Genomic DNA, 12,806 nt, shown 5'->3' with positions numbered 1-12,806 from the left:
CTCCAGAAAACTTAAGTTACCCAATTGCCAGTCATCAATAGTATATTATATACATTTTGTGCTTCCTCTCAATTTGTCAATATAGAAACTCATGCAAGAGTTTAAAAATAAACTTTTTTTCGTTTTGGTTTTAGATAAAAAAATTCCGTACAAATACATTACTGGGATACCTTATTCCGCCTAAGGGGAGGATATCTCGAAAGATAAAGTTTTCGTCCACGGAGGTGAATAGAAAGCCTGATTGTTCGCACAGACGTAAGTTTTGGTTCTCGTTGTTTGTCCCCAGTTAAACCTGGAACTACCTAACCTTACTGGCATTAGCCAGTTAAAAAATTTTTTATTAGTGAAAACTGAAACTGAAAAATTATAAAAATTACATCTAATTCAACACCCAAGATGGCGACATTATATTTTCTTAAAAATCGATATGGCTCCACACGCACAGAGAGCGGTAGCGGGGTGGGCGCGTGCCGCGGTGGCGGTATTGGTTACAATATTCGATTGCCTCTTTCATACAAGTTCGAATATTAACACCGAAACCGCCACGTGCCGCCTGCTACCGCTATCTGTGCGTATGGAGCTTAAACCTAAGGTAGTACGTTTCTGAACCCAACCCAATTTTTGACAACCATGAATAAATACTTACTAAATTAACTAATCAGCTTATTTTGTTTAGGACGCCGGAAACATCGACACAATTATCAAAAAAAAAAAGAAAAATCTGCATCGCGAGTATTACAGTCCGTCCAGCCCTATATCCTTGTGCTCGAAAGTTGCACGACTTTTCGGCACTTTACATTGTCATTGACGATGTAAAATACTCCTTTGAGTCTGCAGCTAAGGCTTTCGACGTACTGTTTAAAATTTACCCACGTGCTACATGCGAAATACCCAGATGCTGCGAATTACTTATATCTCGTAATAACAAAAAAGGTATATGACATTAATACTCAATATGACACAGTTCCGCCACACATAATAGAAATTTTAAACCTGAGCTAAGTCAAAACTTTTATACATGTAACCAAAAACCTTTTTTTAGTGCAATATTGCGGTACAAACATTCCATAAATAACATATGCCCTTAACGTGAAATCTAACTTCTTTGAATAAACAAAATTAAAGCAGGAACCTACGTTGCTTATAATTTATTATCGTACCTTATTATTTATCAATATGTTGTGTCCTGAGTGTCAGAAAAGTTTTATAAATTTTAAAAAGTATATATTACATTTAGACATATGCGCATAAAATAACCGACTATTTTTATGCCCTGTCGCTAATTGCACCCGAACTTACGACACAAAGTATTCCCTAAAAGATCATATGACTGTTTTTCACAAATTATTTACGGAACGAAAACTCGATAGTAATGAAATAGATGCATGTGGATCCATAGAATCTCATAGTTTGAATATGACGGAGCAAGCATATTGTGAACCTAATACAGACGATACGGTTTTATCCACAAATACAAAGCCAATTGATGATTGTGATTATTAATTTTAGAAGACGAGTTAAATCAATTTCAGAGGGGTCTTAACTCCAATGTTTATTGATTTTATAAAAAGCTACAGTACGCTTAATTTTCCTCGGAGTAAAGTAAAAAAGTTACTAGAAAGCGTTAAATCATTTGCTTGCAAAATATTATGTTTCCAGTTAAGGAAATAACTAAAGTCTTGGAAAGCAAAGATAAATTTGATAAAATCGGTTTTAAAACTATGAATCGTGTTTTTTGATATGATTGAGAACTGTTTTGACCCATTCGACACAAGAACATAAAATCTTAAATTACTTTACTGCGGTTGAAAAATTTGTGCCACCCGAAAAACTAAAATTGGTGAGTCTAAAGCACCTAAAAAGGAAATGTACTATCTTAATTGCAACTAAAAGACGAATTTGTGTAATCTCATGCTTTAAAGAAAACGTTGAAATTGTTTTTGAACTGCCTAACGTTTTAATACCATATTAGAGTATCAAAGAAACATTAATATTGACGACGGAGTATTACGTAATTAGTAAAATGGAACCCCTATGGAAAACGCAAACCGAAAATGTTACTGGTATAGTAAATTCCTCTGTATGTGTTCTACGACGATTTTTGAAAGCGGTAACCCTTTAAGGGTAACACCACACAGAAAGCGGTGCGCGGGTCGGGTCGTGTCCGCCGCGGGAGCCGCGCGGTTCGTTGTATTCACACAGAGAGCGGGTCGGACCCGCGACGGCCGCGGCGGCTATCAATGTTGCCAGTTTAGTAGTGACTTAGTCCCTAGAAATGACGACTTTTGCTTAAATCTTATCGACCGCAAAAAAGTTTTGAACGACAGAAATGGTTTTAGGTATCTGGCGACTTTTGGAGTAAAAATTAAAACAGTTCTAGATCCAATAATAGATACGACATTTTTATTTTGTCAACTCGACACAGAATTATACAGTGCCGCGAGAAATATATGTGGAAAACGACAAACGCGCTTGCGCACCAAGGTCAAACTTTATTTACTTCATCATCATCATCATCTCAGCCTATATACGTCCCACTGCTGGGCCAAGGCCTCCTCTCAGAACAAGAGGGCTTGGGCCATAGTTCCCACGCGGGCCCAGTGCGGATTGGGAACTTCACACGCACCATTGAATTGCTTCGCAGGTTTGTGCAGGTTTCCTCACGAAATTAAATCCAATTTAATGTAATGATGGACGATGGATGAAATTTTTAAAAGTGGCTGATTTTTTTTTATAGACAGGAATAAGCTTATACTAGTCAATGGAAAAATAACAGATTTTTCTGTAGTACCTACCAATTAATAAAAAAAATAAAATAAATAAATTTTATTCTCGCCTAAATGAACTAGCTACTGCGCATGAATACGGTTTTTAGGGTTCCGTAGGCAAAAATGGCAAAAACGAACCCTTATAGTTTCGCCATGTCTGTCTGTCTGTCAGTCTGTCTGTCCGTCCGCGGCTTGCTCAGGGACTATCAATGCTTCAAAGCTGTAATTTTACATAGATAATACTTATTATGAAAACTATCCCAACAAAATGGTACAATGAAAATTAAAAAAATTTTTTTTTGGGTACCTCCCATAGAAAAAAAACCCTTACTTTAGTAAGGGTTTTTTTTTTCTCATCCAAACCTATAGTGTAGGGTCTTTTAAATTAAAAGCATTAGGGGGTTACTAAGACGATTTTTCGATTCAGTATTTTTTTTTTTGCGAAATATTCAATTTTAAAGTAAACATTTTTCATTAAAAACGAGTTTTAGGGGTTTTTAACTTAAGCTTTAGGGATAAATTTATTTTTGAGAGTTGGTAACACTGCCGCTCGGCTCGCGCTGTTTTGTGACGAACGGGCGACGGGCGCGGGCCCGCGCACGACCCGCGCCCGCGCCCGCGTTTCTGTGTGAAGGCTTCCATATACCGCCATGCAAAAACGCCCGTCGCGGGCCCGCGCACGACCCGCGCCCGCTCTTCTGTGTGTGTTCCCTTTAGGTAGTCACGCGGGTAAACATAAAATTGGTGCAGTATATCATGTATAGGAACTGTTCCTCCACAATATGCAAGTAGGCTGGAAAATGTATTCTTGACATTACTTTTCTACTCAAATCAACGATCCAAGTTTGGCAATCAAAAAGTTTTTACACCATTACTCTCTGAGCTTAAGTTTCTTGAAACAACTGGCCTCAATATTAGTCATGATAACAGAGAACTAAATATTAAATTTACGTTGATCGTTTTATGTGGTGACAATCTGGGACTTAATTCAATTTTGGGCTGCGTAGAAAGTTTCTCGGCAAATGTGTATTGCAGAGTTTGTACAATGGAAAAAAGGGAATGTCAAACTGCAGTTATTGAAAAACAAGAAAAAATGCGTAAACAACAGAATTACAATTATTATTTAGAAAACAATGTCGGTCTGAAAGAAAACTGTATATGGCATACTTTACGACGTTTTCACATATGTGACAACACTAGTGTCGATGTAATGCATGACCTTTGCGAGGGAGTTCACAGATACAGCATGGCATGTATAATTCAATCATTAATAAGGAAAAAATATTTTACTCTAGAACAACTAAACGCCAGAATTCGATATTTTAACTACAGCAAAATGGAAAATAATCATCCCCAGCAATCACTAAACAACATTTAAATAACGGTTCAATTATTATTTCCGCTTCCGAAATGTTATGCTTGGTGAGAAATTTTCGTTACATAATTGGTGACTTAGTCCTTGAAAACGATGAAATATGGGATTTATCATTTAATTTTACTAGAGTTAACTGAAACATTAACAAGTCAAATAATTCCCACTCAACATATAGAAAACTTAGAAGAACTTATCAAAGAACACCATGAAATGTATATGGAATTATTTCAGACTCACTTGAAGCCAAAATATCACTTCTTGTTGCACTATCCGTCCATAATCAAAAAATGTGGTCCACCTATATTTTACTCGGCATTTAAATTTGAAGCAAAACATAAAGATCTAAAACGTGTGTCACAGTCAATAACAAGTCGCAAAAATTTATGTTATTCTATTGGATTACGTTGTGAACTGAAAAATTGTTCGAGATATCTATCTAATAAAGGTTTTGAAGACAATATTAAGTTCAGTAAACAAAGTCACCTAAACATTCCCATGGGTTGGAAAATGATTATTTTTCAGTTTCAACATATGAAATTAACGGCATAATCTACGACACTAGAAGTGTTCTGCTTTATGAATGTGTGAATGATGAACCAGATTTTAGAATTATACGCAATATATTAGTAAGTAACACTGATTTCAAGTCGATGTCGTTGTCATGCAATAGGTTACGAATTTGTGGGTATGGTGAACATTTTAAAGCATATCTTGTCGAAATAGTGCAGATTCTAATTGTGACTTGATACCCCTCACAGCTTTTTGCGACCAGCTGCCTATGCAGCTTCGTTCAGCTAGTGGAACGTTGTATATTTCATTTTATAAATAATCTTTTCCTGACTGCTTCTAATGTAGATGATTATTTTTTATTAGTTATAAAATTAAATATAATTCAAATAAATAAAGGAAGAATAGTGAACAATAAATGAAAAATGCAATTTTGTATATTTCAAGAAGTAACATTTTATTTAAACGGTGACACACCATAGTGTATAAGAATTGCCTGTTGTGTCATCACAAATCTATTGCGTAGGCTATAATATGGTTACCTATCACAACCTCGAAAAAATTTAATTCCGAATGATTAAAATCCAAAATTGTATTTTTCCGGATGCATTTTATTCTGGAACTGTAAATATTTCAGGATTTTTATATAACAACCCTAACCTAACCTAAAGGGTTCTACACGATGGTCCTGAAATAAATCCTGAAATATTTACAGTTTCAGAAAAAAATGCATTCGGACAAATGAGGTTTTGAATTTTAATCATTCGGAATTTTAATTTTTCGAGGTTGTGATAATATGTAATTTTAATGTATATGATTGTTTTTCGTATACTGCTCAAAATAATATAAGCCACCTGCATATTTCTGGTTTATTGTATGACTGATTTCATATTAATCCAAATAAGTGAAACAATTGACAAATTAATTAAATGTTTGCTAGCTTAATTAACTACACAATTTATTTTTAAATAAGTTTATTACTGTTTAATATAAATTTCACGTAACGACCAAATTACTGGTGGCTCTTATTTTCTTTTGAGTAGTATACGACTATAATAAATACATCTATTACTTTATCAATAGTGAATAAAAAATTAAAAATTCATTTTTTTTACAAATAAAATTTTATTTCAACGATGGCATTCACAATGCTGTAAAGAATTGCCTGTTGTGTCACCGCAAATCTATTGTGTAGGGTATAGGGTGTAATGTTGTATAAAACTAAAGGGGCGATCACTACTACATTTACATTTTATTGTTCGCAGAATTACCTAGTATGTCTATAAGGTGAGTCTTGTGATTAGAACTATCTGGTTATTTACAACCAACCTATATAACTCCTTCTAGGGTCACTGTTCTGAACAAAGACAGGCGTGATACTGTTCTTCATAGAGTAATATCGCACCTGTTATTGTTCAAAATAGTGATCCCTAGAGGGAGTTATTTAAGTTACTTGCAATTACAAGACTCCTCATTTTCTTTTTTTGGTCCGAGGCTAAAGTTAGTTTGTATTTTAATTCTTAATCACCAGTGACTTATTAATAATTATTAATACTTAAGTAAATCATAATCATGTTGATGTAAATTAAACCACTAAAGAAATATTTTTGTCAAGTCAGTAATAGAAGTCGATGAGCCGTTGTGGAGCTCAAAATGGTCTATCTACACACGACTATTATATACTGCCAAGGAAAAGAGAGCGTGAGGATTATTTTGAGCTCCACATACTTTTATTCACTTCTGCTACTGAATGTACCTAGTGATGATGGTTGCACGTTGTTTTGTAGACAGATTTTTCACATAATTTCATTTTATAGAAATTAATTCCCATATTCTCATTTCATAGAATGATCAATTCAAATACTATCTTGAATCGTATGCAAACGTTTCATAGATGTTTCATTTCATAGAAAGCTATTTTCTGGGTTATTTTCTTAACTTTTTGATTGAAATATAAATCTAACCTAACCTATTTAACTATCAATAAATTTATCCTGAAATGTGAAAATAGCTTTCTATGAAATGAAACATCTATGAAACGTTTGTATATGATTCAAGATGGTATGTGAATTGATCATTCTATGAAATGAGAATATGGGAATTAATTTCTATAAAATTAAATTATGTGAAAAATCTGTCTGTATATAAAACAAGGGGACACCAGTGATGATAAGTACATGGAAGGAAAATTTATGTATAATTTTTGTCATTTTCATAATCATTAATTAGTGATCATAGGTTAGTGATTGTTTTTCGTATAATAAATACATCTATTACTTTCTCTATTACGTATTTCGTTTATTTTTGTCAGTGTCCAACGTCACAGTTTTTTTGTGTAATTCTGGATAGTTTTCTAAAAACTAAACGTGTATTTAGCTAATTAAACAATATGTAGGCAAAGGCAGGAATTTATTCGGTACAATTATGTTTATATGAAAGGCTTATCCAGATTTCGCTTATTGCCAATGAGAATATAATTAATAAAAAGTTTAGTTGCGCTATTATTAATATTGCTGGTGTGGAAGATCAGTAATACTAATAATTGCAACAACCTCATTTAATTTTGCAGTTAGGCCACATACACCTGTAAGTTTTAGTAAAGTAAGCAGCTTCCGTAACGAAATTACGACAAATTTACTAGTGTTAACGCCTTTGTAAGTAGCTTACCGTAATTTTTCAACTTACGTGAGTAGTGAAAGTTTACGGTAAGCTACTTACAAAGGCATTTACTTTAGTAAATTAAATTTGTCATAAGTTCATTACGGATGCTGCTTACGTTACTAAAACTTACAGGTGTAAAGGCAGTCTGTATTGACTTACTGTTTCTCGATTCAAATATTTCCAGAATTACAGGAAAAAATCGAACCTCTCCCAACAAGTAACAATGGACTTGAAGCAAGACATAAATATATCTTACTTCAAAAAACAATGGACTTGAAGCAAGATATAAATATATCTTACTTCAAAAATGAATGGACTTGAAGCAAGACATAAATATATCTTACTTCAAAAAACAATGGACTTGAAGCAAGATATAAATATATCTTACTTCAAAAATTAATGGACTTGAAGCAAGACATAAATATATCTTACTTCAAAAAACAATGGACTTGAAGCAAGACATAGATATATCTTACTACAATAAACAATGGACTTGAAGCAAGAGATAAATATATCTTACTTCAAAATACAATACTCTCTACTCAAGATAACAATGAAATCAAACCAAAAGATTCCATTACTTGGATAAAGATTCAAGTATTAAACCAAAACATTTACTGACTTCAATAAAAAGTTTAAACTATTTATTTCAAGTAATATTCTTTCTTGGTTTAATAAGAAAGATGTTTTGATTAGAGATTGAATATTTATAAATTTAAAAGATAATTGTTTTGGTTCAAGAAATTTTACTTCTCACATTAAGAAATTATCATCTTTAAAGTCATTGGGTGAATATCAAACCAAGAATTAAAGTTACTTGGTACAAGTTAAAGTAAAGTTCAGTTTGATACTCACTGTTTCACATTAAGAAACAACAATTTAATTCCAAGTACTGGAAGTCATTACTTTGAGACTGATTGTTTCAATTCAAGAGTTTTAATTCTCACATTAAGAAATATCATCTTTAAAGTAATTGGGTGAATATGAAACCAAGAACTAAAGTTACTTGATATAAGTAACACTGTTTCACATTAAGAAACAACAATTTAATTCCAAGTACTGTTAGTCATTATTTCGAGACTGACAAATTCTTATTATGAGTAATATAACTATAATGCAATTAAGAGACAATACTTCTTTGTGTTAAGAATTTGTGAATTTGTTTCTGAATAACAATTTTCATGAAACAAAACAGTCTCACTCTTGGAATAAACATTATTTTTTTTAAAAAAAGAGTGTTTTATGACTTGCAAAAAGAGATTTAATAGTTGGAGGAAGTAATAAACTTCGAAACATTTTATGTCTTATTACAAGCAATTTGTGTCTTCCTGATATAGAAAACAGGATATGTCTTGAACGAAATAGGTTTATTTGGTTGAAGAGATCTTTTTTTTCTGTGTAGACTTGTCGTACGGATACGTTTAGGTACAATTACAATTATAGAATGTGGAGGGCAGACTTTCGTTAGTGAACAGATTTATAATTAGTAATTATTAATTACCTAAATAAGTTTTTAAAAATTACTTATTATGAATCGTGCTTTCAAGCGTGTACGAACCGACTAAGCTAGCCTACACAAAGTGCACACTACTTTACAATACAGCGCGAAACGTCTAAGCGATACTTAAGCGATTTTGGCTGTAGCGCTTCTTATGGTCGAAGCAAACATTGTTACAAGCAATATCGCCTATACTATATTTAGTTTGTTTTCGCTGTTGCAATAATTGAAATATGAAGTAATGCTCAACAGGCGAAACCTACTAACACTATTTTAGCACTTTTAGGCAGTACTCAAATTGCATTTTTATTGAAATCTTAACATTCCAAAATCGCTTGTTTGACATTAAAATATTTTTGCTGTTGTAAAATAAAAAAAAAAATGCTGTTTAACCGACGCGTAGTTGTTTTTGGCTGTTGATTTTCTTATAAATCGGCTTTAAGTGTGCTTAAGAAAAACGTAACTCGGTATTGGAGTATCGTACAGTAAAACGGGTTTCAACAGCATGTAGATCTTAGAAAGTACATTCTAACGATATATTTAACTCAGTTTTGCCCAAAAGTGACTTTAAGCGATTCTGATTGAAAGGGGACGAAATATATTTTTTAAACTAAACCTGTGTCATTAGTTGCATATTATTTAACTTCTGTTAATTTAATTATCTGATTTAGTTGCAAGGCCCTATCTTTCCTTTCTCAATTCGAGCAGTGTTATTGCATCATTTTTGTTTCCGCCATTTGCAATTTTCTTCGCTTACGCTTTCAGCAGCGCAGTACGCTGCTTGCGTGGCAGGCGCCGTCGCGCGCCGCGCAGCCGGTTAAGTGGGTGATAGACGGGCGAGCAAGTACGCGTACTTATGGCTCGACGACCTTTTTCGCTCGTGTGTCACCGTAAGTACGCGTACTTTAAAACCGCCGAGTAAGTTCGTCGGCGATCCAACCGGTTTGAAATCTTACTCGTAGCTCGTCTTGGCTCGTACGTGTGGCAGCACTGCGAGCCGCGAGCCGCCATTTTGTTTCGCCAGTCCGTGGACGCGCACGCTTGTTTAAATTGCAATTTTTGTTAATTTTGATTCAGAAATTTCTCAAAATGTGTGATTTTCGAACTTATTCGCATGAACTGCTCACCGAATTTATAGAAGCTTTCCGAAATAACCCTTGTCTTTGGAAAATTAGAAGCAACGACTACAAAGACAAAAATTTGAAGCTTCAAGCATACAATAATTTATTAGAAATTATACGGAAGGTAGAAAGAGATGCTACGATTGAGAACGTCAAGAAAAAAATTAATTCATTAAGGGCTGGGTTCCGAAAAGAACATAAAAAAGTGCAAGATAGCAAGAAGACAGGTTCAGGAACTGACCAGGTATACGTGCCAAAATTATGGTATTACAGTCAGCTTGAATTTCTCAAAGATCAAGGCCAAGGTAAGTTTAATTATTTATTAAAGAATTTCTCTATACACTATTATATTATACGTGCGTATTCTTTGTTATGCCTGTGCCTAAATTAGGTAGGTACCTTAAATAGAGTACCTATTATAGCACTTTGTTTCATTACAATAATGACATTGTGATGTTGAACATTAAAACCAAAAGTTAATTTAGAGGGTTTTTATTTAATTACAGGTGAACAATCAACTGACAATATAGACAGCAGCGAACAGGAGACAGCTAATGATAATGAAAATACATTTGATGCTGAACATAGTGAAAATGATACCCAGGTAAAAATACTATTATTATATCATTCTTTGTTGCCATGACACTGCACCACTAGTATTAAAGTAGGTTCCATACTTTTCTCTGATAATTTTTGCATTTTGAGTGGGGTTACGACGATGTGTTTGTTGTAGTGACTGTAATTCTCCATTTTGTGGTCTCAGCCCCAATTCAATAGTTCCATTTTCGTGATTTTCACTATCAAAGTGCTGATGTGGACTGTAAACTTGTCTTACTTTTTTCCTTAAAAAATTGTGCAATACACAACATGCCAAAACTATTTTGTTAATATTGTGCACACTGGTATTTATAGGCGATCGAAAAATGTGGAATCTTGCCGCCAGAATTCCAAAAACATTTTCTATAATTCTTCTAGCCCTGCATACTCTATAATTGTATATCCTCTTACTTGAGCTAGCCTGTGATTGCCTTTGTGGGTACGGTTTCATAAAATCTGTCCTCAAAGCAAAAGCCTCGTCGCCAATAAATACATAAGGCAATTCTTCTGAATGTCCGCTTGGTTTTCTGGGGCTAGGAAGATTTAAGCGCTTGGAATTCAATCTTTGAAAGAATGTAGTTTTTTGTAATACACCTCCATCAGAAATACGTCCATTTGTTCCAATATCTACATAAATAAATTCATAATTTGCATTTGCAATTCCCATAAGTACAATACTGTGATACCCTTTATAATTAAAAAAAAGTGAGCCGGCTCCGGCAGGAGGGACTTTAGCTACATGTTTCCCATCGACGGCTCCTAAACAATTTGGAAATTGCCATGTACGCTCAAACTCTTCAGCAATTGCTAGCCATTCTTCTTCTGAACTCGGGAACTGTAACAAAAAGACCCATAATTCAGTATAAATGATATCATTTTTATTTACAGAGTACCATTTGCAACGTGTCATCACCCGCGACACCTGCAACATCTGCTGCTTCATCTGCACGTCGTAAGCGACACGGCAATGCCGCCATTGAAGACACAATATCGTTAATAGGTAAAAGATTACAAAACCCAGATGATGAATATGATGCTATAGGAAAAAATGTCGTAATTAAACTCCGCAACATGACTGCTATTCAACAAGGCATAGCTGAAAAGCTCATCAATGAAGTTATTTTTTTAAGACGGTTTGAAAAATTAACATTCAATACAAGTATACATAATCCAGTTCCAGTCCAGGTACCCCAAAGACCATTGATACACATGCCAGCTGTTCCAGTCCAGCTGCAAGAAACAAGCATTTAACTTGACACAAGACTCGCAAACTATTAGTATCCCGGACACCCTGGTTGAATATTTAAACTTTAATAATAATAGAGACGCGTTTAATAAAAATAACTAAAAATAAATAAAATAGTACGTTACATTTGTATATGTTCAAGAGTAAATTTATTTGTTAAGCATTAATGTTAATGTGCCATTGCAAAATAAAGTCTGATTATTTGTACTGAGTTATTTTATTTATAAAGTATGTAATAAATGATACATACCTTCAAATATGTTTTCAGTGCAGAGTAGATTGCGTCACATGTCTCAGGAATTATGTACCCCAATGACTGTCTTGATATCGCTGACGAATACATTACATCTTTATATGTTCCACCAGTTATCAAAAATCGTAATGTTGCACTTAAACGTTCATGCGGTGAAATAGCTTCTCTCATGCAAGTATCCTGTTTAGCTATAATTGGTGTGACTAAACACAAAAGTTCTTCATACACAGGCTCAGGCATTCTGAAATAATTCTGGAAATCTTCCTTCTCTTCACGTAACTCTCTTACTAAATTCACATGTGATAAACGCTCTCTTTTTGTAAGCCAGTTCTTAACCCACACTTTTCGGCTTCGTCTATTGTTTTTAGTTTTTGAAATGTAATACGATATAATTCCTAAATAACACAAAGCTTCTTCAGTGGACGACATCGCGATACGGTATGAGTAAGTTGGCGCGTGTATCGCCGACGTCGAGCCAAGTAAGTTCGCGATCTTAAAAACCGCAGACTTTAAGTTCGTACGTCTATCACCCACTTTACATTCGGTCCGCTTCGTCTGCGCTCGGCACCATTCGTGCGCGCTCGGCACTACACGCGCGCCTCGGCCCGCTTCGGGTGCGCTCGGCACCATTCGTGCGCGCTCGGCACTACACGCGCGCGCTCGGCCTGCTTCGTGTATCTCCGCCGCTTCAGCAGGCGCCGTGTGGCTGTTATGAATAAGGAGCGTAAGCCGTTTTGCCAATTGCTAACTTAACTCATTTTGTTTACTTAGGTAAGTGGT

The 12,806-nt window shown here is 34.5% G+C and overlaps 1 protein-coding gene across 1 annotated transcript; it reads left to right on the top strand.

Moving 5' to 3' along the window:
• The first annotated feature begins 4,873 nt into the window (after window positions 1-4,873).
• Window positions 4,874-11,980, top strand: LOC141442008 (uncharacterized). The gene is made up of 3 exons (XM_074106923.1): window positions 4,874-10,235; window positions 10,437-10,534; window positions 11,416-11,980. Exons 1-3 carry the CDS (start codon window positions 9,899-9,901, stop codon window positions 11,776-11,778), a joined length of 798 nt encoding a protein of 265 aa, XP_073963024.1. The 5' UTR covers window positions 4,874-9,898; the 3' UTR covers window positions 11,779-11,980.
• Window positions 11,981-12,806: the final 826 nt, after the last annotated feature.

The sequence above is a fragment of the Choristoneura fumiferana genome, chromosome 24 (assembly GCF_025370935.1).
Source record: "Choristoneura fumiferana chromosome 24, NRCan_CFum_1, whole genome shotgun sequence".
Taxonomy (NCBI): domain Eukaryota; kingdom Metazoa; phylum Arthropoda; class Insecta; order Lepidoptera; family Tortricidae; genus Choristoneura; species Choristoneura fumiferana.
This window is presented reverse-complemented; position numbering and strand designations above follow the sequence as displayed.

Coding starts and splice junctions, on each gene's coding strand:
- LOC141442008 (XM_074106923.1), top strand. CDS start 9,899: ATGTGTGATTTTCGAACTTATTCGCATGAACTGCTCACCGAATTTATA. Junction 10,236..10,436: donor TCTCAAAGATCAAGGCCAAG/GTAAGTTTAATT, acceptor ATTTAATTACAG/GTGAACAATCAACTGACAAT. Junction 10,535..11,415: donor ATAGTGAAAATGATACCCAG/GTAAAAATACTA, acceptor TTTTATTTACAG/AGTACCATTTGCAACGTGTC.